At 57.3% G+C, this 27331-nt stretch overlaps 1 protein-coding gene across 1 annotated transcript in view; it reads left to right on the top strand.

Moving 5' to 3' along the window:
* The window catches only part of TNS3 (tensin 3), a 169598-nt gene that overhangs the window by 90463 nt on the left and 51804 nt on the right, over positions 1–27331 (top strand). The window contains exons 15-18 of the mRNA XM_047095317.1: positions 9907–11145; positions 19935–20107; positions 20930–21056; positions 21144–21227. Coding sequence (XP_046951273.1) covers positions 9907–11145; positions 19935–20107; positions 20930–21056; positions 21144–21227 — 1623 coding nt within the window. The remainder of the gene's footprint in view (positions 1–9906; positions 11146–19934; positions 20108–20929; positions 21057–21143; positions 21228–27331) is intronic.

Genomic DNA, 27331 nt, shown 5'->3' with positions numbered 1-27331 from the left:
GTGAGCGCGGACTTTTGTCGTGGCCTCCTGTCCATGCCTCGTGTCTCTGTGGCCACTTGGGGGTGGCTTATTGGAGGTGGGCGCTGCCCTGCCCGCGCTGACCGCCTGGTTGTGTCCCACCTCACGGTGACGGAGCAGTGACCCCGGTAAGGGTTCTGGTTGTGCTGTGGGGATGTGCAGGCGTCGGATGGTCTGTGCTGGTTTGTGCAGGCGTGTTCTGTTCGTTTAAAGAGTAAAGGCATGTGACCGTGCCCCACCGCTTTGCAGCCAGGGCAGGGGTAAACGGGGGTCCGCAGACCACCCGGGTAGCAGGTACTGAGGCCTGAAATGTGGGGGAACGCGGGGAGGGGAGGCGCATGCAGGCTGTGCGATTAGCACGGGGGACAGACTCGGCCCCATCCAGCTGGAGAAGGAGGCACAGCCCCGGAGAGGAAGGATGCCAGGCGGGGATGTTCTGGCCGGCTGTCGGATGCTCACACTGTGGCGTGTCGACAGGACGCAGGTCAGGCTGGCTCCCGGTGTCAGCTGGAGGCTTGGAAGTCAAAGCTGAGGTCTGGCTGAGTGGCTCTGGAGAAACTTTTCCCCGCCTCCTCAGCCTCCAGGGTTCAAATTTCACTGAACCTGATTGCGTGAAACCCCGCCCTCATGTTTACATTGCGCTGCCCTTTTTGGAGCCATTGAGTCCCCCTCTTAGCCTAGACCTTCTACCTTCTGCCCTGGCCTGAGAGGGAGGCCGACCTGCACCCCCCCAGCGGGATGCTGCCGTCCTGCCTGGAAAAGCGGGTCCCCCGGGCATAGCTTGAGCACACCGCTGGGCCGTTTGGAAGGAAGGTGAGCGGGGAGCGTGTGCGTGCGTGGCTTCTGCGAGGCTTCGCAGACCTGCAGCAGAGCCCCGCGCTTCTCTGAGGTTGCAAACCAGACAGAACCACGGGTGGCAGGAGACGGTTCTCCCCAGAAAAGGGGAGGACGCCCGGGATGTAAAGGAATCCATTTCAGGTTGGCAGGAAGGAGCACCATGCGGGCCCAGGGAAGACTGTTTGCAGGTTAGGGGCCCCGTGAGTGCCTCTCCTCTTAGAGAGGCAGTAGTGGTTTGGGATGGGGTTTGTGGCCGGCCGGCCCAGGGGAGCTCTGATTCGGTGGCGGGGATGGCCTGTTCCCCTGGCCGGCTGGGTCTGGAATGTGTTTTCACAGTTAGGAGTGGCCGTGAAGGGAGCCGGTCACACACTGCCCGGATAAATGCCCTGGACAGGACGGGCGTGAGCTGGGGCGTCGGCTAGGAGAGGTGCCGTGCTGTGGTGTTTGTGTGGGCTGTCCGGGCACGGCCCTGCCGTGTGCCCCAGTGCCCTTCGTCGCAGCGTGCTGCGCCTCGCCCGGGGACAGGAGGGATCACCTGGAGTCCTGGAGTCCCAGCTCTGAGACGCTGGGCCCCCGCGGTGGGCACCTCCCTTCCTGGAGAGGCGGGTCCCCTCAGACTTCCCGTTGGAATGTTCCACTCCTGCATTTTTTTCCCCTCCTACTCCGTGTTTCTCCAAGAATTTACAGCCTGCCTTGTTTCTAGAGAACGTTCTCCCAGAGCTCATCTGGGCTCCGGAGGGAGCGAATTCCATGCCGGCTTGGCAGGAGACGCGTTCCTGCCTTGTGGTTTCGGGAGCGGGGGGGTGGTGGCTCTGAGTTGGGGGCCCCAGGCAGCGCTCACTGTCAAGGTAAGAAGGCACACCACGGGGAGCCCCGTCCCAGGAGGCAGGTAATTCTGGGCCTCAGGGGAGGAGCCGGGTATCCTGGTCCAGAGGGCAGGCCCTGCCTTCATGGCCGTGCAATTCTGGCATCTTCTGCTTTTGGTAGAACAGAAGCCGGGGCACAGGGTAGGGGGTGGCTTTCCTGTTACTCTGTGATCTGTCAGAGTCGCTGCATGGTCACTGCGTGTCTGCTTTTGGGGATGAGAGGTTGTGTTCTCAGAGACCTAAGCGTGGTCGCTGCTCGTAGCTCTGGATTTACTCTGGAAGGAGAAATAATTTGATATGAATGCAGGGCAGTCTTTAATCAGCACAGGGGCGGAATCCTGTTGGAGTAAAAGAAAAGCAAACCTGGTTTCAGGAGCGGTTTGTAGGGGTGCAGTTACACGTGCCCGAGAGGAGAGAGAGATCTCTGAGTGACCTGGTGAGATAATGCCCCTCCACCTGAAGGATCCCCCCCCCCCACCGGCTCCTGCTGGGCACTTGTGAAAAGTGGGGCCTCAGGTCTCAGTCCCCACGGCCCCCTGAGGGTAGGAGGCATCCCGGGGACACCCGCGTCTCCCCGTCTGGTCCCATCCCCCTTCCGGCGCCTTGCTGGGGGACAGAGTTCTCTGGGTCTCAGAGGCTGGGACCTGGGTGCACCCTCTGCATGACACAACGGGCACCGAGACACTGGCCCAATGCCGAAGGTCTGGACGCAGGTCGGTGTCCCTGCAGGGTCCATTCTCAGAATAGCAAGCTGGGCCGTCCACACTGCTGCTGCATCTCCATCTGTGTGCCAGAGCCTAGGTAGCAGGTGCAGGAGACACGGTCTCTACCCACCCCCGCCGGGGTCCGGAGGTGCAGACTGAAGGCTCCAGGGTTGTGCTGGAAGGTCCACTGGAGCCAGGGTGACTGTCACGCAGCTGCTGAGCCCCTTGGACATCGTGGTTCTTCAGCGGCGAGTTCTACGCCTTCCAGGGCTCGTGCTGAGCTAACAGGGTGGCGGAGAGGCCCCGGGAACCTCCTCCCGCTTAGGGCGGCCACTTGTGTCCTCTGTACCATTAAGGACCCCAAGGAGCTTGGGGTGGCGGCTGGGTCCCAGGGCCAGGCTGTGGGATGTGCAGGACAGTTGAAGCCTGCCTGGTGGCCTGGGTCAGGTCAGACCGTGACTTCGGGAGCATTGGGGGATGTTATTTTAAAAAACCATCTTCTTCGCTGTTCTGTGAAGAATCCGTCTTTCAGCTCAGTTCCCAAAAGGGTACGGTTGGTTGAGCTGAATTCCAGGCACTCATTGATGGGACTAGCTCCTGCTCCCCAGGCTCTGGGCCCAGAGAACACAGACACAGGTGGTAGGGGATCCCGGAATCGGTCACCGGGACAGGGAGGGGACAGTGTTCGCCCTGGGCCTACGTGTGACACTGTGTCTGTGGTGGTCTCACTGGACAGTCCCATGATCCCAGAGCGGCTCTCCTCCAACTCGCCCTTGCTCTCCCTCCCCCTCGCCGGGTCAGTTCTCCGCAGATAAGGAAAGTGAGGTCAGAGGGGCTGAGTAACTCACCCAAGGTCACACAGCTGCGGTCAGGATTTTTAATCAGGATTGGAACCCAGATGGATTGTGGAAGGGAGTGAAAGTGTGCTCATAATCCACTCCCGTGGAAAAGTCCACACGGACTCTGTGGCACAGAGGGGGGCACAGAGGGGCCCCAGGGACCGCCACCCCAAGGGGAGGAGAGTTCTGGCCACATCACGGGGCCTGGGAGCAGGAAGGAAAGGCCTAGAAGAGAGGGAGGAGGGGGAGGGAGCCACAGCAGGGTGGACGCAGTGCACTGAGTCTCCTTTCCTTCTTGACTTCACACGACGGGGGTTTTGATCGCGGGGTACTTTACGTACGGTAAAATGTACTGAGCTTAGTGTGCTGTTCAAGTTTGCCTTTCTTTCTACGAAGCTCCCACCACAGTCAAGATACAGGATGTTTCTGTGTCGCCAATCACCCCTGGGGCCCCTCCGTACCTCCCCTTGAGGGCCTTTATCCCAGAAGGCCATGGGGGGCCGGTTGTGATGTTCCTTCTTCCTTGCTGGGAAGCCGTGAGAACCGTGGGCTGTGGGGACATGGTGCTGAAGCGGTCGGTCTGGCTGGGTGGCCGGAGCGAGTCACGTGGAGGGTGACCGGAACACGTCCCCTGGGTCCCGCCAGAGGCAGCTGTGACCCTCCGAGTGCAGAGAAATGGCCAATCAGGTGCGTCCTGGCAGGCGGACTTCCCTTTCTCGGGGGTGGGGGGTCCTGTCCCCAGCGGCTGTGGGCACAGCGGGAGGGGGCAGGTCATGATTCTGAGCACAGAGACACACAGTCTGCCTGGGTGCCCACTGCCCTGCAGCCTGGGAAAGGGACACAGAACCTGGCACCAGCCCAGCGGCCTGAAGCACCAGGAGGCACGTCAGGAGTTAGGGAGGAAAGCACACTGTCCGGGCGGTTGCCGAGGAGGGAGTGGGGTGTGTGTGTGTGGAAATTGCAGAGAAAACATTCCGGCAAATTCCTCTCCAAAATTAAGTTGTTAATTCCACAGAAGCGGTTGGTCACCTCTGGAAGTTCAGTGTTTTAAAATACCGGGCGGCAGGAACCTGGGGTGGGTCCGAGGTCGGTGGAGTCCCAGATGCTCTGCCCCCGTTCCGGAGGCCTGTTTTTGTCTGAAACATCTGCACAGCCTCTCCGAGCCTCTGTTTTCTCATCTGCAAAATGGGGTTTCCAATTCCTGCCTCACAGCATCGCTCTGGGGATTAAGTGAGACCCATCCCGGGGGTGTCACAGAGCCCAGGCACGAAGAGCCTTTGCCTTCAGAATGTCATCCTGATGCCATGGCGATTTCGGGAAAGGGCATCCCCACTTCTCTGTTCCCCTGAAGGCATAGCCACGTCTGGGCATGCACCTTCTCGCATCCTGCTCCCCCCTTCTGCCCCTGTCGGCCTGTCGGATGCCTGAGATGTGCCCGCTGCTCCTTCACCTCCTGCTTCTCCCCCCTGTAGCCCGGACTGAGTGCGGAAGGGAGTCCCCTGACCCTTCCTCCTCCTTCTCTGTTGGTCGCCGCCGGCAGCCATCAAGTGCGTGGGGCCCTCCGGTGAACATTCCCCCAGGGCGCTTTCTCCGTTTTCTCCAATGAGGACTCATGGGGAGCACCCTGTTCTCTCTTTTGAAATGAAACTTGAGCTTTCTTTTTTTAAAGTTTATTTATTCATTTTGAGAGAAAGCGGGGGAGGAGCAGAGAGAGAAAGAGAGAGAGAGAATCCCAAGCAGGCTCTGGGATGCCCGTGCAGAGCCCAACGCGGGGCTCGATCCCACGAACCATGAGGTCATGACCTGAGCTGAAGTCTAGAGTCGGACGCTTAACGGGCTTGAACAAACCTGACACAAGAATAGAACGTAAGATTCAGGGTCAGTATGTGGAAAAAAGAAAGGAATCCAGGTCGCTATATAAGTCCGTCGGGTTTGTTCTTTGTTTTGAGTGGACTTTTGTTGGAAGCGGGGCCCCGGGACAGCGGCCCATCCTGCCCATCATTTCTGTGCCTTTTTGGGGGCTGAGTGGTCCGTGTCTGGGAGAAGATTCCGCTGTTCCCTTTGGCTGATTTTTAACACACCTGTGAGCACAGGTGGGTGTTGCTTAATGTGTGTTCAGCCAGCATGGGAAGGTATGTTCTCCTCTGTTTTGGTTTGTTTTTGGTTTTACCCAGGTTCTTGCATTACTTGTGAAATGTTTTTTGAGTGCCTCTTTCCCTCTTTGTAGGAAAGCCCCCTTCCCAGGGCAGGTGGGGGTGGGCAGGGCCGGGGTGGGGTCCCAGCCTGTTCTGTGTTTTCTTCCTTCTTGTTCTTTTCCAGATGATAAACCGCCCTGCTGTGTCATTCAGCCCTAATCAGAGCTGAATTATTGTGTGTTTGATTTTTAACTAGGCCCTGGGGGTGGGGAAATCATTACCAGGCAACTCCCAGGCCTCCTGTGGAAAGGAGCCTGGGGTTCCGGCAGGAGGGGTGGGGGCAGCTCGAAGGGAAAGGTGACAGGAGAGGGGGGAACGGCTTGGGGGGAGTTGGCTGGTCCCGGGCTGGACCAGTGAAGGCAGTGAGTCTGTATGCCCAGCTGCAAAGCTCCGAGCACAGGGGCACTGAACAGGTGCCGTCCCCATCGGCCTCTACCTTCTGGGATCAGGGTTTTCCCTGGCGGAACCAGGATCAGTCAGATTCCCTTTGAGCTGGAAACACAAAGTTAAAACGAATTGTTGAACTGTATAAAAAGATGCCCCGGGGGCAGAAGAAGCCACTGGCTGCACCTTCCAGAATCTCCGTCCTGAGCCACATACCCACCCCCAGGGGCCGCTTCTAGTGTCCAGTTCCCAGATGGTGCTGAACTTGAAGCCTGGCGCCTCCTTCCCTCGAGTGGCTGCGTCCTTCTTGACCCTGGGCCCAGCCACACCTGCACAAGGGACCTGGGACCACAGCTGGAGTTCTGGGCTGCATCTGGGCCCTGGATAACACTTTGCACTTTTCTTTTCCAGACCCGGGCTGCATCATAAGGGGCCCTATGCCATCCTCAAGTACGGGCATCCTTAACAGTGGCGTGAGGCCTCTGGGGGCTCTGCACAAGGGGGTGGGGCCCGAGTTAGTGTTTTGGGGAGGGCTGGGTGGGTGGCCACGCAAGCCCCTGGCGTTGGGCTCCCAACCGGGAGGCTTTTCACTACCCATGCCCTGCTGTTTTCATGCTGGGTCTCTGGAAACACGACAGCAGCCCCGTGTAGGTGACGTGGGGCTTTTCCGTGTGCGGTGCAGAAGCCAGAGGTGGGCCGTGAACCTGTGGGAAGACGTGGCTTATGGGGAAGCCTGCAGGCAGGGCAGCGGGGGAGGCGGGAAGTGCAGAGACACAGTGCCATTGTTAATGCACCCACTGTATGCCAGGGCTGTGCCCTCCTCATGGTCGTGCCCTGTCCTGTGGCCCCCGACTGACTCCTCTGCCTGCCCAGAGACACAGTGGGCCACAATGTGTTTTCTTTGATGTCTTGGAGCCTCGGATCGGGTGCCCTCAGGTACTTCTTCAGCTTTGCTCTGTAGCGTGGGGAGACCAGCCAGCAGCGTGACTACTGTCCTGGGCCAGGCTCACGGGGTCCAGGGGGCTGGGGGGGGTCCGGTGGGGGGGGGCGCCGCTGCTGGGAGGTGGGGAACCCAGGCTGCAGCCACGTCTGCCTTCACACCCTGCTGCTGTGTGTTTGTCTTGGCCTAGTTAGTGGTTTTCAGCTCTTGCCCACAGAGATGGTGGAACTTTCCAGAATAGCTCCCCAGTTTTTCTTGCATGAGAACATAATAGAGCATTGAGTCTCTTGGTTGCTTGGTGCCCACTGGGTACCAGGATCTGTTCCCTAATTTTGTGGATACCACCAGGAGCAAAAACCCCCAAGGCCTCCCAGAGCTCGTGTTGTGGTGGGGGGCACAGACAGTAAATAATATGTGTGCACACCTACAACGTGTTTGTAGGTAGTTGTACCACAGACAAACAGAGGAAGCCCCCTACCCCAGGGGAAAGGATGGTCAGGGAAGCTCTGCTGAGGAGAGGAGGGAACGAGCCGGGATGGAGAGCAATGGAGGCAAAGAACAGCATGAGCAAAGGCCCTGGGGCAGGGGCAGGTGTGTGCCTGCTGTGGTCTAGGAGCAGCGGGGGGGGGGGGGGGGGGGGGGACAGGGAGGGACTCCTGGGCTCTGTCCACCTGGGACAGACCTCTTTCTGCCTGCTGATGATAGCTTACTGGCCCCCTGTGTTGTTCTCTCCCATAACCGCCCTAAAAGATAGGGATAATGAGTCTATTTTGTAAATGAGGAGCCAGGGGCTTGAACAGAGAGTGAGCCGAATGCAGGAGCATAAATGCGGATCGGGACTCCCATCTCAAGGCTGCAGGGTAACAGGGACATCTTGTTCCTTCAAGTGAAAAACCTGTCCAGATGCTTGTAGAAGTGCTAGCCCTTGGCCAGAGTACAGGGTGGGGGTGTGGGGGCCCGAGGCCCCTCCCCTTCTCCTCGCCCCACAGCCAACTCCCCCGCCCCCAGATCACAAGTGGGTGTGTCTGTGGGCACATCTGGACAGTCCCCAGAGCTCCTGGGCCTTTGGGAAGACCCGAGCTCCGACAGAGGGATCCCCAGGTTTGGGCAGGTCGGTCTTGGGGCTGTGCTGCTTCCTGTTCCTTTCCCGAAGATGGGACATGGGTCTTGCAACCTGCGCGTGTGGTAGGACGTTTAGGCGGAAGCCCGTGGTGCCATATGTCTGCATCCTGTCCACACTGTGGGTGGGAAGGTCCCTGAGCCCCCTGGGGGCTACGGATCCAATGTCCTAAGTGCTGGGTCTCACACAGAGCCAGTGTGGGGTCATAATGCGTTTGCTATTGTCTTGAGATGGCTACTGAGGGTAGGGCTGAGGGTACTGAGGGTAACTGGGGACTCCTCGGCCCAGGGCATTTCGGGTCCTGTACCCGTCACGCAGACCCTTCCTTGTGGACCATTCCTGGCCTGGGGTTGGCCAAGGGGTTCTAACTCAGAACAATCACTGGAAGAAATTTTGTACCATTCATTCTTGGCTTCCTCTTTTAATTTTAATTTTTTTAACTTTTTAGTTTTTTAATTTTATTAAAAAATGTTTTTAGTGTTTATTCATTTTTGAGAGAGAGAGAGAGAGAGAGTCAGAGACAGAGCATGAGTGGGGGAGGGGCAGAGAGAGAGGGAGACACGGAATCCGAAGCAGGCTCCAGGCTCCGAGCCGATGCGGGGCTCAAACCCACGAACCGTGAGATCATGACCTGAGCTGAAGTCGGAGGCTTGACCGACTGAGCCACCCAGGCGCCACTCTTGGCTTCCTTTAAAAAGTCATTGCGCCTGTGCGTTTATTTGAGATTTAGGGAGAAGGATGTGGAAGTCACGGATGCACAGTTCTGGCAGGTGGGACGCGCTTCTAGAATTCGTGACGGCCACCTGCCTGTGCTGCCCAGTGGTTTGTGCTCTGGCCAGACACCCGCCGGCCAGGCCTGCTTGGACCCCTCTGTCCGTCGACGCGGCGGGGTCTGAGATTCGTACAGAGCTGCCTCCGGCCTCACGGGGAGGGAAGGCGCGTGCTCCGTGGGTCTCGCAGGGGCTGATGCCTCCCGGCGCCAGAGGGGCTCCCATGGAAGCCAAAGTGAATGCGTGTTTTCTTAGGCCAGTGAAGCCCCTCATCTGCGCTCTGTGTCTCCTCACCCTCACGTCAAGCCTGCATGTAGAATACACCCTCATTTGCAGCCGGGGGAGCACGGGCCATGGGAACACGGGCCCTGCACGAGTCCAGCCGCATGTCGGAGCGTGACCCAGGCACTTCCGTGGTCGCGGGCACCCAGCCCACCAGGCCGGGAGCCGGATCTCAGGGCGGGTTTCTCCAGAGGCCCAGTCGCCCCTGGATGTGGTGGCTCCCAGGTGCCTAGAGCGCGGGTGCAGCCCTCAGCAGCTGCCTCGCTCTGGTGTCCCTGCCGTGTCCCAGGGGGCAAGAGGGTGTGGACACCGGCTCGCCCAGGACCCCGCTCTGCGCCTGCCCCGTTCGTAGTTAATAATAGTAGCGGGGGGTCCGCTCTTCCTGCCCTGATGTGAGGCCTCATCTGTGTTTCCTGACTGTCCTGCCAGGCAGAGGGAGGTCAGTGCACGAAGATTCGCTTCACCCTCCCGGTGGAAGGACACCACTCCGTGGGGCAGTCCCGACAGGCCCCTGTCTGTCTCTCCCCACCGAGGGCCGGCCGGCCCCTGTGTCCCGTGCACGATGGGTTCTCGCCTCCTGATGATTTGCAGGCTCGGCCGTGCTCAGGGTTCAGGCTCGTGACAAAATTAACTCCCAGTCCTCCAGACAGGATGACTCCTAAGCTTGGAGAATCTGGAAAATTCTCTAAGTGATGGCTCCTTTTGCGTAAAAAGGTAGAAAGGGTTCTGGGGCCTGAAGCTGCTAGAATTGCTTGGGCTGGTACTCGCTCTGCCGGTGTGGGGGGGGGGGAATGCAGAATTTTGGGGTCCCGGAGGAGTACTTGTCCCTAATTACAGCACATTGTCTGTTACAGGTTCGTCTTTTGGTTCAGGCAGGTGCACATGTGCATCCGGGAGCCTGAAGGACGCTTTCAGCCTTGACTCACAGCCGGTCTCCGTTTTCTCCCCCAGTGCCGCACACGCAGGGCCCGGTCGATGGCAGCCTGTATGCCAAGGTGAGGAAGAAGAGTGCCTCAGATCCCGGCGTCCCAGGCGGGGCCCCGGCCGTCCCCGCCACCACCAGCCCAGACCACGGTGACCACACCCTGTCCGTCAGCAGCGACTCTGGCCACTCCACCGCCTCCGTCAGGACCGACAGGACGGAGGAGCGGCTGGCTGCGGGCCCCAGGCGGGGCCTCAGCCCCCAGGAGAAGGCCGAGCTGGACCAGCTGCTCAGCGGCTTTGGCCTGGAAGATTCCGGAAGCCCCCTCAAGGATATGACCGATGCTCCCAGCAAGCACAGCGGCACACGCCACGTCGTGCCGGCTCAGGTGCACGTGAACGGAGACGCCGCGCTCAAGGAGCGGGAGACGGACATCCTGGACGACGACATGCCCGGCCACGACCTGCACAGCGTGGACAGTATCGGGACCCTGTCGTCCTCGGAGGGACACCAGTCGGCCCACCTGGGCCCCTTCGCCTGCTACCAGAGCAGCCAGAACTCCCTCCTGTCCGACGGCTTTGGCAGCAGTGCTGGCGAAGATGCGCACGGTGGCCTCGCCCCCGACCTGAGCCTTGGAGTGGATGCCCCGTTCGAGCGGGAGCGGGCTTTCGGGATCCGAGAGGCCAAGCAGCCGCCCCCGGCGTTGCGGAGGCCCTCCGTGTCTGCGCAGACGCAGGCCTACGGGCAGAGCGGCTACTCCACACACACCTGGGTGTGCCAGCAGCAGATTGTGGCCGCCCAGCAGTACAGCTTTGCTCCTGATGGGGAGGCCAGGCTCGTCGGCCGTGGCCCGGAGGACGGGTCCGGCCTGCTGCAGGCCCAGCCCCGGGTTCCGGTCACCCCCACCCGGGGGACCGGCAGCAGAATGGCCCCGCAGAGGAGCGTGGGCCCCGGGCCCCACCTCCCCGATGCACAGCGGCCCCCTCCCGGCAAAGCCTTCAAGCCCAGGTTTCCAGACGTCAGGGTCGTGAACGGGACTGGACTGGAGCCCGGCGCGGACCCCTCCCCGGGCTCGCCCACCCTGGACATCGACCAGTCCATCGAGCAGCTCAACAGGCTCATCTTGGAGCTGGACCCTACCTTTGAGCCCGTCCCCACCCACATGAACACGCCGGGCATCCAGGCCAACGGCCCCATGCCACCCGACAGCCTGGGAGGCAGGCTGTGGGACACGGGAGAGGGCCCCGGCAGGGCCCCGGTGCGGCAAGGTGAGCGGGCGGTTGCACACTGCGTTCATGCGTGCCTTTACAGAACGGGGCCTCGCGTGCTGGGCTCTTTTCTGGGTCTGGGGGAGGCCCGCAGGGAGGACAGTCGCGCCCCTGGGCACGACCATGTGGGGACAGGTCAGCAAGTGCACAGTGCCGAGCTGGCTTTGCTGGGAGCAGAGGGCTGCTCATGGCCAGGCCCAGAGGGTGGGGGGCTCGGGCATAGGGAAGGATGGAGGGAGGGGCGGGTTCCAGGCAGTCGGGGATGAGGGGATCCGGGCACCGTCTCTATGCGCCCCTGCTGCTGTGGGGCCACGCTGACTCCAGGAGGCTAGGGCTGTGGGGTCCTGAGCCCCGGGACGTGTGGTGCAGGGACCAGGGCGGGGCCTTGCTGTCCTGCTGTGGGGCCTGGAAGGCTGGGGTGGCTGTAGCAGACAGGCGGTGACCTCGGGGTGTGTGGCTTCGTGAACGTAGGGACAGGTGTTGGGACGGGGTCTGTGACTTGTTCTCCGTGTCTGGGTGGCATAGAGCTGGGGGCCGCGGAGAGCTGGCGGGTCAGCCTGGGAGGGCAGCCAGCGGGCAGCGGTGCTGGGATGGAGGGAGGCTGTGAGGGGCAGGGAGCTGCGTGTGGAGGCTGCGGGGAGTCCGGCCGGGCGTCCAAGCCTGCGTGCCACCAACGTCCGGGGAGGCCGAGGAGAAGACGCCCGGCCGGGCTCAGGCAGGGTCTGGACCCAGCGCCCCCTCAAGAGCATGGTGTCTACGCGAGGCCAGGCCGTCCTGCGCTGGTATGTCAGCAGGCTCCCTGGGTCCCTGCTGTAAGCGAAGACGGGAGTCACAAAGCGGGGGACACTCTCACCTCCTCGTCCTTCTGTGTGTGGGCCCGAGGGCCACCTGTCCTGCTGAGCCGGTCACACCGATGGCGACCTTGCCGCTCTCTGGCGTTGCTCTCTGGACCCCCTTCCTCTCCCTCAGGCCCCTTTGCCGCCTGGATGGATTCCCGTCTTATGGTTGAGGTTTGGGAGGCGTCGAGAGATGAAGTGATCTGTCCAGCGTCCCCTGCAGTAGAGCAGGAATAGGTCCCTGCCCCCAGGCGCTCTGCCTGCTTCTGAGGAGGATGGTGGTGATGGAGATGATGACAATGGTGACGAAGGTAGTAATGGAGGAGATGGTGGGACTGATGATCACCAGGGTGATACTGGCGTTGTTCGCGACGATGGTTAACAGAGAGAGTAAGCACTGTCACTCTGAGTGCTCATGCTGTTCCAGGTGTTATGTTTGAGCTTCCCTGCATCACCTGTGATCTCGGCACCTACCATGGCAGGTGCACAGAGCTACTGTCTGTCTGACCCTGCATCGCATGGCTGAGCTCTTCTCCCGCTAAACTCCTGACCCCACCACGAGCCAGGAAACCCCTTTGTGTCCCGGCAGGGGGATGTGGGGTGTGGTGCACAGCAGGGGGGTGTGGTGCTGGCGGAAAAGTGGACGGCTCTGCCGAGTTGGGCCCTTCAGGAGGTTCATCACAGGGCAGTGTGGGGAGCCTGGCCCCCATCCAGAGCTTTCTGACGAAAGCTTTGACCTGGTGAAACGGGGTGGGGGGGAGTTGGGTTCCGTGGTGTTTGCTCCCTCTGTACCTCTGTGGCTCCCTCGTGCTGGTCTGACTCCCTGGCTGTGGCTGACGTCTGTGCGCCCCTCCCTGCAGCCCAGTTAGGCGGTTTCTTGGGTCACATCCGTTAAGTGGGAGAGACGTCACCTGATGACACCAGGTAACCGAAGAAATGACTCAGTCTGCGAAATTTGTGGTCCCGCCGACGGCAGACAGTGGGCTCTGTTTTTCCCGGACCTCAAGGGCTCCTTGCTTCGTGTTGCCGAATACTTTGTTCGTGTTACGTCAACCCCCAGCCCACGATTACAGGACCCTGGCAGGCCCCCATCCTGCGGGCGGGCCTCACTGCCGGCATCTTCATGTGCTTCCACAGATGAGGGTGTCTGTCGCTCTAATACTCCCAAGTCAGGGGACCTGTTTATACTGAGGGGAATTCAGAGCAGTGAGAAGCAGCCACTTGCAACGATCGATTGTGGAAGGCCCATCCGTTTAAGTTACGCGTTCAACCCCAAAGCGAAGGGATCCGCTGTGGGATCGTGAGGGTTTGCTGGTGCTCAGAAAGCAGCTTGAACCCGTGGCCCTGCACACCTTGTTTCCTGTGGGAGAGACCCGCCGACCTGCCACTGCCCAGGGTCACCCCAGCGCCAGGATGGCTGCCTCTGAGCATGTCTGCGGGGCAGGGGGCCCTGGGTGGGAGCCTGGCAGTGAGGCCTGCCCTGTGGAGATGTCGGAGGGAAGGCCGCAGCTCCTACCCCGATACCGGGTATTAGGAGAAATGGAAGAGCCCGTGGCATTTTGGCGTAGGAGCCCCCGGAACGCCCGAGACCCCCTGCGTCCATGGCAAGTCTCCAAAGCCCTGAGTTTAGTAACTTGCGAAGTGCACATCCCAGCCGAGCCCATAGCCATCAGCAGTCAGGCCGGCCCCAGCCCCTGGCTTGTTTTCTGACTCCATGTGTTGGCCTGTGCCAGGTATTTCGTGCGTGGAATCGTACAACGTGTGGCCTGCCGTGTCTGATTGCTTTCACGGGCGTCCGCTTTTCCACGCTCCTCCGTGGTGTGGCGTATGTTAGAGCTTCGTTGCCGCGTGGGGCTGAATGGTACTCCCCTGTGTGGTTGGGCCACATCACGTGTCTCCACTCATCCGAGCGCGGGGGGCTGCCGTGAATAGTGCTGCCGGGAACAACCACATACAGGTATCAGTCGGGATGTTTTCAGTTCTTGAGTCGAACTTCCAGGCCACGTGGCAATTTGTTGTTTATCATGTCTTGGGGACCATCCCCTCAGATGTTTGAAAGTTTGCCTTGGAGACCCTATGGGCTCTGATGTGGTAGAAGCAGCTGGTCCGCACAGGTGTGATGGCCCCAGGCACCCTCACTTTCGGACAGGTGCCAGTTTATTTTTCAGTCCGTGGATAGAGGGCGGTGAGATCCTCTCTCACGGGGTAGGGAGGTCGTGACGTCTGAGCAGGGACGGCCCCGGGAGTGTCCCAGCTCCTGCTTCTGTTCAGAAGTCTCCTTCCAGCCCAGCAGCCAGGACCTGCCTGCACGTCCACTGAGGGCGGCCCTGCAGGTGGACAGCTCTGGCAACCGTCCTCCGTCAACGCCAAAACTGCTAAAAATGGAGATGACATGTCTGAAGAGACCATTTGGGGAGGGGAAGGATCATTCAAAAGGAAGATAAATTCAAATAAGCAAAAAAGGGAACCGAAGCCAGGCCCTAGCCTTTGCTGATGGTGTCTTGAGTGTAAAAGTCCCGTGTGAGGGGCGCCTGGGTGGCTCCGTCGGTTGAGCGTCCGACTTCGGCTCAGGTCATGATCTCACGGTTCATGGGTTCGAGCCCCGCGTCGGGCTCTGTGCTGACAGCTCGGAGCCTGGAACCTGCTCCCGGCTCCGTGTCTTCCTCTCTGTCTGCCCCTCCCCTGCTCATGCTCTGTCTCTCTCTCTCTCTCTCTCTCTCTCTCTCTCAAAAATAAACAAATATTAAAATAAAAGTCAGGGGCGCCTGGGTGGCTCAGTCAATTGAGCATCCAACTTCGGCTCAGGGCATGATCTCGTGGTTTGTGAGTTCGAGCCCCGCGTCGGGCTCTGTGCTGACAGCTCAGAGCCTGGAGCCTGCTTCGGATTCTGCGTCTCCCTCTCTTTCTGTTTCTCCCCTGCTCGTGTGCTCTCTCTTTCTCTCTCCCTGTCTCTCAAAAACAAAGATTAAGAAAAAAAATTGAAAGTCCCGTGTGAGTCGAGGCGCGATCTCGCCTTTTGGTGGCTCTCTGGCTTCCCCCATATGTGCTTGAGGTCCTAGCTTAGGGCAGTGAAACATGCGAGGTGTGTTGCTCAAGTTTCTCATACTGGAAGGAGAGACTTCCTAGCTTTTCGGACTTACCGTTTCCCTTTTGAGCAGGCCGTTTTGCAAGCAGCGCTAGCTAGCTGACCGAGCACTTCAGTGTGTCCGGTGAAAAGGCCTTTCAGTGTTGCAATGCAGAGAGACAGGCTTGCCTCACTTGGCCTCTTAGCATTCTTCTGCCAGTGACGGCCCGTTCCCGTGGGCTCTCCTGAGTCTGGGCTGGGGTCACAGACGGTGGAGACAGCCCCAGAAGCAGAGGTCTGTGCTGCTGAAGGCCGTCCGTGCTGTGGTCCTGCGTGGTCATCAGTGTTAGGAATTTTTTTCTTTTAATTTAAAAATCTTTAATTTTAAATTTTAATTTAAAAATTGTTTTAAGTTTTATTCTGAGAGAGAGACAGAGAGAGGGAGCAGACAAGGAGCAGAGAGAGAGAGAAAGAGAATCCCAAGCAGGCTCCACGCTGTCAGCACAGAGCCAGACGTGCGGGGCTGGAACTCACAAACCACAAGATCTGGACCTGAGCCAAAACCGAGTCGCATGCTTATGGGACCGAGCCCCCCAGGCGCCCCATCACTAGGCCTTTCTAACAAACGCCTCTTAGATCTGGCCAGCCAATCCCTGTTTCCGTTTAGGCAGAAATAAAGCTCGCCGTGTCCTCCTGGAAACTTTCAGCTAGGAAGGGTGGGCCTTTCACTGTCATGCTGCCCCTTGACCTCTCCCACTGTCTTCTGGAGGAGGTGGGTGCGTTTAGCTGAATGAGCTGAAGTCCGGAGGCGGAGGCCTCAAGCACACCGTGGGGCGGTGTTTGGACTTTGTTTGTTTTCACTCCTAAGAATGCACGGGAGTTTCCAGAACCCGCTGTGCAGGCCTGGTGACGCAGGGCTTCACTCTTCTCTGCTTGTATAAAGACAAATAAATAGCTTGAGGGCACCTCGCCTTCTGCCGGCCCAGATGGGAGATAAAGGTGCTGTTCTAGAAGGTCATGGGTTTCTGTCTGCTCTAGAGCAGGAGCATGGCTACTTTCTGCCCCTAAAGGGCCAGGTTGAGTTGACCGGGGTTGTGACGGGGGCATCAGAATTACCCTAAGCGCTCCCCACCTGCACGACTCCAGTGTGAATCCGGGCTCGACCGACCCCAGCCTCGGTTCTCAGCCTGGTTGTGTGTTGGTGACACCGGGAGGTTCTAATCTGGGCCCCCCTCCCCACAGGCTGCACGGGAAAGGCGGGGAGGTCTGTATGCCTAGAATTTTAGTGCGATTCTAATATGCAGCCGGGTTTGCGAACGGCTGTTTTAGATTTGTGGTTCTAACTGGGCGTGGGTCCCAGTCCCCGGAGGGCTGACCCAGTGCTGGGTGAGGCGGGAGAACCCCGCCCGCAGGTGACTCCCCTACCGCCCAGGTCTCCAGCCCTGCTGTGGAGTTTGGAGGATGGAGGGGGTCCCACGCCAGGGACCAGGGTGGTGAGTCCTCCTTCCTGTCACAGTATTTATTTCAGTGGGACAGAGGAGGGGCTGTGACCCCACACTGTAGGATCTCAAGTCCTTCGTAGACCCGAACAGATGGCCCCCGTGGGGTGGTGCAGGGAGGGTATGGGTGGGTTCTGAGTTACCGAGGGTGATGTTATTGCCCACCTTCTGGTGGTGAGTGGTGTAAGTTGCATCCGCCGTAGACTGAGTGACTGGGTGTGCGGGGGCTGAGGCCACCTATCGTCCTGTGTGCATGGCCCAGTCCCAGCGGGGCTCCGTCATTACGTGTCCCCTGAATGCCTGAAGGACCCAGCGTTGCTTGAGTCTCAGGCTCAGCGAGCTCCTGCATCCCTTAGTGAGCCTGAGCCTCCTCAAGCCTGGCCGAGGCCCAAGTGACACCTGAACAGTCCAGGGTGTGACCCCAGTACCTCCCCCCTCCCCGGGAATAAAGTCAAATTGCAAACATGAGACATACTGGTGTTTGGGAATGGCAAGGAGGGGGTCTCCCGGGGACACCTGCCCCACCTTAAGCCTGGGAAGTAGTGTCCGGTGGCGGGAGGAAAGGAGACCAGCCTGAAGACATGTGCATGCCCAGCACGGGGACCACAGGGATTGGCGGCGTCCAATTGTGTGACCATCGCGTGGCGGGCCACATGCCGCATGTGGGCAGAAGAAGCAGGTCCCCGGGTGGGGCAGGCTCACAGCAGCCGGTAAAGGAGGAGCCCTCTGACCCGCCCTCTGTGGACATCACACTGAGAACGTGATCAGGGCTGGTGGGCGGATGTGCAGGTCCCCAGAGATTTTCATAGAACCCCCCCCCCCCCCCCGCGGCCCTGGACTGCCGTGTTTTCTGCATCCATTCCAGCATCCTGCGTGACCCTGCAGGGCTGGTGAGGTCCCGGCGCCTTGGCTACTGGCTGGGAAGTGGCAGGAAGCAGGTGAATCTTAGTGTGGGGGCGGGGCGGGGCAGGGCGGGGGATCTGAACGGGGATGTAGGGCTGGGACAGGGCAGGGGGTGCGTGGGGACAGCAGGTGCCCAGGGGCCCAGAGAGGGATCCTTCTCAGAGCTGACCCCTCCCCGTGGGGGACTGAGCCCACCTGCTGGTGTTCCTGGCATGCAGCTTTAGCTCAGAGAGTCTCTCCTGCCTTCATTCGGTCTCTCGTTTTCTCCTTTCCCTGGATTTGACTTCTTCACTGGAAAGGAAAAACGTGGGCACCACCGGGGTGATGGCGCAGGTTCTTCATACAGTTCGGGAGTAGGTGTGCGGCATTTCGTTATGCAAGTCAAGTCCAAGGGAGGCCCTCCCGGCAGGTGGGCAGGCCTGCCTTCCAGTTTGCCCAATGACCGAAGGGCGGGCCGCCTGTGTGTCCGCCTCTGGGGACACTGTCCTGCCCTCGCTGGGCTGTGCGCCCCCCACGAGCCCCGCCCCCCAGACGTGGCGCAGACTCAGGCTCTGGCCCTAAGCAGAGAGACAGTCACCCCGGCACCGAATCGGTTCTGCCAGCGGGAGAGCCACAGAGACGCATCGGGGTGTGGGAATCGGCACACAGGACCTGGCGGAGCGGAAGGAAACCTTCCTCCTGGGAGACCATCTGCGTCTTATTTTTCTGGCTTTGAAAGTAATACATATCAGGGGCACCTGGGTAGCTCCGTCGGTTAAGTGTATGACTCTTGGTTTTGGCTCAAGTCACGATCTCATGGTTGGGGGGTTCGAGCCCCACATTGGGCTCTGTGCTGACAGAGCAGAGCCTGCTTGGGATCCTCTCTCTCTCCCTCTCTCTCTCTCTCTCTGCCCACACCCTGCTTGTGCTCATGCACTCTCAAAATAAATAAATAAATATTAAAAAGTAATACATGTCATTAGTGACAACTTGAGAGAAGGTGGAAACGAACAAGAAACATGAACGCTGCCTGGAACCCCACAACCAGAGACAGCCGTCGATGAACATTTTGGTGCATTTTTTTACTCCTCAAAGCGAACTCCTAACTTTCCATGATGCAGGTTCACTCAGTTTGCCCTGCCCACCTGGCAGAGGTTGCTCCTGCTGGCCTGTCCTTGTGCTGTGGCCGCATCTCACACCTGCCCCGTTTCTCCAGGAGTGTCACCCTGGGATGAAGGCTCTCGGTCCCAGAGGAGGCCAGGGACTGTCACCGAGACAGGCCTGGCCTCTGCTGACTATGTCGCCTGTGTTTTTGCTCCTTTGGGAAGAGAAACTTTCATGAGATGCTTCTGTGCAGATCACAGCCTGAAAATGCCCCCCACTTCCGTCGAGCATGCTCTGGACCCTATTCCGGCAGACCCTCAGTGGTTGCCTGGGCCTCATGCCAGCAGCAGACCCTTAGTGGCTGCCTGGACCATGTTCTTACAGGCTCAGAAGCAGGAGGTATTGATTCATGCAAACGATGGGTCCACAGGTCCCTGGTGCTCACCTGCCACTGGACACCTGTCCAGTCCTTTCTCAGTATGGTGGGTGCGTCCTAAGGTTCTGTCCTGCCCCGAATCCGGCTCAGCAGCGGGGGGTGGGGGGTGGGGGGGCTCAGTTGCAGGAGCTGCTGGTTTCTGGCGGGGCTGCCTTGTGCACCCCAAGGGTGAGGACCCCCCTGTCGCACGCACATCCATCGACAGCAACCCCCGAGTCTCCCTGAGCAAGCACCACCGACCAGGCATGAAATTAAGGGTGAACGAGTTAACAGATGTGATGTTACTATCCACGTGTGCTGGGGTCGTGCTCGTGAGCAAATAGGGGATGGACAGGGTGCCAAGGTAAAGAGGCGGGACAGCATCTGAAGAAGGGAGATGTCTGTGCAGGCAGGTGCGTACGGGGGCATATTCATGAGTCAGGGAAACATCCTGTGTCTCTGTTCCGTCCTGGGCTGTCCTAAAGCAAAATGCAAGTAGTCTGACCCCAAAGTGGACCCCGAAGCCTGATAAGGGGTGAGGGGTCTCAGATCATAAAGTCCCCAGGCGCCTGCAGCCATCAGGGGGCCTGGCCGGGCCGGGTTCTAGCCACCAAGGATCCTCCGTGCGCCCTTGACGAGGGGAGGGCGGGCTCCGTCCTGGCCTCAGGTGCACCAAGATCCCTCCTGGGAGAAACAGGAAGTGAACAAAGGTAGGTGAGACAGTGGCAGGTTGGGACACCACACTTGGTGACAGAAGCCAGACGGCAAAGGACACATGGTGTGTGATTCCGTTTATAGGAAATGTCTGGAACAGGCCAGTCCACAGAGGCTGCTGGGGGCGGAGGGAGATGAAAATGTTTTGGAACTAGAACAAACAAAAAGTGAAAGAAAATAGGAAGCACCCTTAGAGAAAGCATGGTCGGGTCTTAATTAAGGTCTGTGTGCTCGCTGCAGTAAAATCACCTGCAGCCCACGTATCTCTCTGTCAGGCTCCCCAGGGGACGAGCCACCGGGCGGAAGATTCCGGAAGCTCAGCCTCGGGCAGTATGACAACGATGGTGCGGGGCAGCCGGCCTTCCCCAAGTGTGGATGGGGAAAGACCCCGGGTGCGGAACAGGCCATGAGCCTGGCGCCTTTCCTGTCTCCGGCGGACGCCAAGGAGGTACGCACCGCCACCTGACAGCGGGGCCTGCACACTTCCCGATCGCGGTCCTGTTGACACCCCAGAGTCCCTCCTGTCTCACAGATGGGGTTCCTCCCGGAAGAGCAGGGGGTGTGGTCAGGAGAGCCCGGGTGCACGGCCCTCCCCAGAGGGCACGGCGTGGCCACCGTAGGCTCCTCTGAGCCTCTGCGCCCTGACTGCACAGTGGGGTGAGGTGGGAGCGGGCAGGTGGCTGAAGGTGGACGGCGGTGGCCAGGGGCACACAGACTCCCCAGGAGGGAAGCAGGAAGGAAGTGGGTCGGGGTGGGTGTGGGGCCCCGTGGTGGGATCCACGGAGCATCTTCCAGGGGGGTGCGGCTGAGATATTGCAGGTAGACGGGTCGGAACCCGGTACTCTGAGCCCTCCCCTTCTGTGTCTTCCTCCTCGTCGGGGGTTGGGGGGGGGAAGATTGGAGCCCAGAATAGACCAGAAGAGAGACATTTGGGATGAATACTTCCAGACTGTTCTCTGTGCCGTGGGTGTGTCTGTGTTCTTTCACGTACCCACCGGCACACCACAGGTAGCGATGATTTTTATCCTGTTTTTCCCCCGAGCGCCCGCGTCCCCGAGCTGAGCCGTCTCTGCCAGCTCCGTGTGTCCGGGGGTGGACAGGCCGCAGGGATGTCCCTCTTCCTTCGTGTTACTGAAGCTCTTCCCAGTTTTCCGTGGCCGCCAGTGGCAGGGCTGTGCGTGGGGACGCGGCCTCCTGTCCCCGCACGGTGGGCCAGTCCGGGCCCGCCGTCAGGAGGTGGCCTTCACCTGACTCCCTGTGCCAATTCCAGACGGTGGCTGCCGCGTACCCCCCAGACCCCGATGGGATCAGTGGCAGGAACTTCTCTCCAACCAAAAGCGGCAGTGACTCACCCTCTCCCACGCCCGCGTTTCCCGTGTCTGCGGAAACACTGTATGGTAAGAACAGAGCCAGGCTCGTGGTGGGCAGGGCGCCCCGTCAGGGAGGACGCGGCCACAAGGGCTCCGCTCTGCTTTCTTTTCCAGTGACGACGCCCCCGCGTTATGCGCCGTTCAGCCCGCCTGGGTCGCAGACGGGCAGCGCCAGTGGTCTGTACAGAGGTGCTCACGGTAAGAGTCTGTCCTCCCCCTGCCCGGGCGACTCATGCAGAAACCTTTTCGCGGGTGTCCAATCTCCGGAGCCTAGAAAGCGAGGAGGGCTGTCACTGTGCTGTGCAGATGCTGGGGGCTGACCACCACCTGTGTCCTGTGGGTGCACGTCTGCGGTACATCCCGGGTCTGCCACTCGAGCAAGCTGGGAGGGGTGGTGGGCTCTGGGGCGGAGAATCCCTGCTTCTCCACTCCTCCCTGCCCAGAAGCTGGAAGAAGGCCTGCCCTTTACAGAGGAACTGGGGCCCCAGGGCCAGGGAGCTCCCTGCTCCGCATCACGGCCGCCTGCCCGAGACCCCCAGCCGCTCTCCTGGATCTTCCCAGGGGAGCGACGGCTGTCGGGAGGGGTCTGTCTCAGCCCCCGAACACTTACCATACGCAGCGCGGTGTTCAAGTATGACATGTGGGCCCCGGGAGGGAACGGTAGCTGAGCAGCAGTGAAGGGGCCGCTCTACGGGCTGACCTCAAGCATGACCTCAGGCACATGGAGAGGGGCTATAGTTAGAGCCCAACGTCCATTTAGTATTATTTTTTAAATGTGCGTTCATTTTATTATTTAAAATTTTTTTAATGTTTATTTATTTTTGAGAGAGAGACAGAGCATGAGCGGGGGAGGGGCAGAGAGAGAGGGACACCCAGAATCCGGAGCAGGCTCCAGGCTCTGAGCTGCCAGCACAGAGCCCGATGCGGGGCTCGAACCCACAAACAATGAGATCATGACCTGAGCTGAAACGAGACGCTCAACGGATTGAGCCCCCCAGGCGCATTTGAAAATCTTTCTTCTCTGTGAGTGTGGATTCCTTTTGCTGGTTTTCTCCCCTGCGGAAGAAGGCTCCCTGAATGGTCGTCTCGCACAGTTTTTGGGAGAGCACGTGACTCCCGCCTCCTTCCCCAGCAGTGTTGTCGTGACGACAGCCGGTGCCCCGTCCTTCCTTTCCTAGAGAAAACCAGATCTGTGCGTCCTTTAGAGGAAGGGCTGTCCTTCTCCCCAAGTCCCCTGTGGCTCCAGGACCATACTGTGTCTCTGTCCACGCAGAGCCCCGCGGTCACACTGCCCCCTTTCCTAGCAGGTGGGAGTAAAGCGCGGAGTAGGGAGAGGGGGCGCGGTGCTGGTGCATGTGTGTGTTCCGTAAGCGTCATGCGGAGAAATCTGTTCTGTACTGGGACGATGTAGATGGTGGCAAACACAGGGACTTCGTTCCCACCTCCTCCCCCACCAGCCCACCACGACCGAGGGCTGATGTCGGTGTATCGAGACCAGCTTTGTTGGAGACGTGCTGGTGGCAGCCGGAGGGTGTGGATGATCAGCCCGAGGACAGAAAATGCCGGAAAGAACCTTCAGGTTGAGCAGCAGCCTCTGACTTGGCCTCTGGGGTCCCTGTGTGGAGTATCAACCCTTCCGGAACTTGAGAAAGGCCCGGAGAGGGGAACGGTGTGGGTGGGGCCGGTGTGGTCCACGGCCCCACGCAGCCAGCGCACATTCGGCATCAGTGTAGCCAGTGTGTCGTCCTAGTGCCTTCCCTGTGTAAATGTCCCCGTGGGAGACGTAGGGCTTTGATTTCAGATACAAGAAGCGAACGCGTTACAGGGAGTGTATTTCATCCTAAGAACACCTGTGAGTCTTCTGGAGTTTTCGTTCGGCCGTCCTGACGTGGTTGGTCCCTCATTCTGGGCGGCGGGTGACTTCCCTGGGTGGTGGGTGACTTCCCCGGACCGCGGGTGGCTCCGTGGTGACTGCACTAGCTCATGCGTAGTCCACGTTGGCTCTGTGTTCTTCCCAGTGTGATTTCTCTCACGTTGTGGTCACGTGACGGGGCCGTCCTACTCACAGGTGAGGAACCTACACAGAGAGGTGAAGCGCATCCCCCTGAGCCACACAGCAGACACAGGTCCGCCTCACTCCCCAGCCGGGGGCTTTTGATCCAGGGTGTTAGAGTAGACAGGATTCGGTTTTCACTTTCCTCAGCTAGACCAGGAGTGACTTCGTGTCAGTGCTGGGAAAGCACAGGGATGGTCTCAGGGGGCTGGGATTTGAGTCCTTTCATCGAAGAACCATGCCTCCGACTCAGCGCCCCTCTGAGCCTGTTTCCTCATCTGCAGGTACAACAGTGCCCCGTTTGGGACCAGTGTGCCGTGTCGGGGTGGGATCTGCCAGGCAACTTAATGCCTGCTTCTGTGTCACTTATAGCCAAATGCCACTGTGTGGACACACGAGAGGATTTGCTTTAGATCCGCATCTAGAGGGTGGCGCTGTCATCCTTGCATGGACTAGATGTTGTTTTCCCCGTTCCTCCCGCAAGGTGAGACTGCACACCTGGCGGTCTGTGTGGAACAGGTGCCAGAGGCTGAATGGTGGGGGGAAAAGGCAGACTGACCATGGGTACTGGGACCACGGAACCCGAGGGGACCGCATCCTGGGATGTGAAATCACAGAGCCAGAAGAAAGCGTGCCATGCTTCCTCCCGGTAACGGGAGAATTCCCAAACGCCTGGAAATGAAGCAGCCCATAATTCGTGGGTCCAAGAGGAACTCTCAAGGGAAATCCGAAAGCATCTTGACCTGAAAACAGCAAAAGTAAAACATTTCAAAATTGGTGGGAGAGACCTCAAACACAGTGCTGATGGGAAAGTTCACGGCCATAAACATACCCGTTGTCTGGAACGGGTATGTTTGAACTCCTGCCTCCAGGACCCCAAGATGGCCAGAGGGGAGAAAATAATACATATAAGCAGAACGAATGAAATTACAATAATATAATAGATAATATATAATATAAGATCAGTGAAGTTATGAACAAGGAAATGAGAAAAAGTAAATGAAAAAAAAGTGGCTTCTTTGAGGAGACCAGGAAAGTTGACAGATCTCTCTAAAGACAGACAAAAAAGGGGGAAGCACAGATTAGTAATGTCAGCAGTGAAGGGGGGGCCTGTCACCACAGACCCTGCGGACAGGATCGGGACAGTGGCTCCATACCCAGGGGTTAGTGGTGAGTATGTGTGGTGACCACTCGCCCAACGTGAAACAGACAGTGTGATTCTGTGTAACTATCAAGGAAATTGAATTTGTAATTTACACATTTTCCCCCAGAAGAAATCTCCCGGCCCTGATGGTTTTACTGGAGAATTGTACCAAATATTTAAAGAACAATTAACACTAATTTTACACAACCCCTTCTAGAAACATAGAATTCGTTCTATGAAGACAGAGTTACCCTAGTACCAAACCCAGACACAGACAACAAAAAGGAAAAGATAGACCGATATCCCTTATGAACAGACTCAAAATCCCTTAACCAAACATGAGTAAATAGAACCATAGTATATATAAAAAATTACACACCTTGACCAAATGGGATTTATTCTAAGAATGCAAAGCTCCTTCAGTATCTGTCAGTGTAATCCATCATATTTAGCGGATAAAGAAGAAAAATCACATGATGTTATATTCATAGATGCGAAAGAAATTTTTTGGACAAAATCCACATCTGTTCATGACTATAAATTCCCGGTAGAATAGCTTAGAGGGGAGCTTCCTCAGCCTCAAAAAAAGAATCTAAAAAACCCTGCAGCTTGCACATAATGCTGGAAATTCTACAGGGGGCATTGTGCAAGAAAAGGAAATACAAGACGAGAGTGGAAGGGAGGAAATAAAACTGCCCCTTCTTGCAGATTCACGATTTATCTTTGTGGAGAATTCCCAGGAATCTATAAAAAAATCTCCCAGAACAATTAAGTCAGCTGGTTGCAGGGCACCAGAGAAACACACAAAAATCAATTATATTTCTGTATACCAGCAGTGAACGCGTATAGACCTCAGTTAAATATACAGTGCTATTTATAATAGATCGAAAAAGCGAATACTAAAGCGTAAGCCAAAGAAAACATGCAAGTCTCATATGTCGAAAACTCCATGGTGTCGGTGAAGAATAATCAAAGAAGATATACATAAGTGGAGAGAAATACCGTGTTCATGAGTTGCAACACTCACCCTGGTGAACATGTTGGTTCTTCTCAAACTTATGTACAGTTTTAACACAATTCCTACAAAATCCAAACAAGGTATTTTTTGTAGATCTAGGCAAGACAATTCTAAAGCATATATGGAAATGCAGGGGAACTAGGATAGCTAAAATAATTTTGATGTTTATTTATTTTTAAGAGAGAGAGAGAGAGAGACAGAGCGTGAGTGCAGGAGGGTCAGAGAGAGAGGGAGACACAGAATCTGAAGCAGGCTCCAGGCTCGAAGTCATGAACTAAGAGACCATGACCTGAGCCAAAGCTGGATGCTTAACCGACGGAGCCTCCCAGGCGTCCCAGGATAGCTAAAATAATTTTGAAAAAGAATAAAGTAGGAGGCATGGGCTAACTAAGTTCTAGTCTTTCTGGGTCACCAGAAATCGGGACTGTGTGGTGTGGGGTGGGGCGTGGTACAGACACAAAACCAGTGGAATGGAATAAAAAACCCCAAAATACACCCCCACAAATATGCCCAACTGATTTCTTTTGGAAAAGGTGCAAAAGCAAGTTCAATGAGAGAAAAACTGTCTTTTTCACAAATCTGTAGCCACTGGGGACCCACAGTCAAAAAAAAGGAGGGGGGGGCACGCCTGGGTGGCTCAGTCAGTTAAGCCTCCGACTTCAGCTCAGGTTATGATCTCACAATTGGTGGGTTTGAGCCCTGCATCTGGCTCTGTGCTGACAGGTCAGAGCCTGAAGAAGGCTTCGGATTCTGTGTCTCCCTCTCTCTCTGTGCTCCTCCTCTGTGCTCGCTCGCTCTCTCTCTCTCAAAAATAAGTAAACAAACAAAAAAAAAAACCCAAAAAGAACATCAACCAAAGTCTTGTATCTTATACAAAAATTAACCTTAAATGGATCACAAACTAAAATATAAAACTATAAAACTTTTAGGAAAAACAAATAGAAAATATTTGGGATCCCAGGCTAAGCGAGAGTTAACACTCAGAGCACAAAAGGGAAGATTGATAAAGTTAGACTCCATCAAAATTGAAAGAGTTTGCTTCAGGAAGAGACTGCTAAGATGTTGAAAAGGAAACAGCAGACTGAGAGAAAGTCTTTGCCCTCTACATACTGAGAAACAACGTGATCAGAACGCGGGTATAAGCCCAGAGACCCCTCACTGAGGAGGATGGACAGACAGCAGATAAGCATGTGAAGGACGTCCATCGCCATGAGCCACCAGCGAGATGCTAGTGTAGACCTCGGGATCACTACGGATCTAGCAGAATGGGAAAAGTAAAAAATAGCATCAGCACCAAATGCTGGTGAGGATGTGGAGAAATGGGAAGTCTCGTTTACTGCTGGTGGGGGTGTAAAATGGTGCTGCCTCTCTGTGGGAAATGGTCTGGCACTTTCTAAAAAAAAAAAAAAAAACAAAAAAAAACAAAAAACAAAAAACTATGCAGTGGACCCCTGAGTTTTTATCCTGAAGAAATAGACTTCCAGTCACACAAAAACCCCTCTGCAGGGATTTGTAGCAGCTCTGTTTTTAGTAGCCCACAGCTGGAGACAGCCTAGATGTCCTTCAGCAGGTGAATGGTCACACGGTCCGAGCTCCGTCCACACGGTGAAACCCAGCCAACTCCTGATAACACTGAATAACCTGGATGAGTTTCCAGAGCAAAGTCATTCCCTGAAGTTGACATACTGTATGGTTCCATAACGCCCTTGCCATGGCAGAATTTTAGAAAGAATTATAGTGTCTTCTAGGGGTTTATAGGAAGGACAGAGGGGGGAAGGATGTGGGCGAAGATGTGGTTTTAGAGGGGCCCTTGTGGGTGAGGATGTTGCCTCTGTTGGCTGTATCAACATCAAGGTCCTGGTGTCCTTCTGTCAGATTCTGCCTTTGGGGCAAAGTGGATAAGGAGGATAGGGCTATTGTCAATAGTGCTGCTATAAACATTGGGGTGCATGTGCCCCCTTTGAATCAGCATTTTTAAAAATTCAGTCTTTCCTTTTAGTTATTTGCTTATTTAGTTATGTATTTAAGTTTATTTTTGAGAGAGAGAGAGAGAGAGAGAGAGCACACGTAAGGGAGGGGTAAGAGAG

The sequence above is a fragment of the Lynx rufus genome, unplaced genomic scaffold (assembly GCF_022079265.1).
Source record: "Lynx rufus isolate CCGP_SWC_20201006 ecotype Redwood Valley unplaced genomic scaffold, mLynRuf1.p SCAF_4, whole genome shotgun sequence".
Lineage (NCBI taxonomy): Eukaryota > Metazoa > Chordata > Mammalia > Carnivora > Felidae > Lynx > Lynx rufus.
This window is presented reverse-complemented; position numbering and strand designations above follow the sequence as displayed.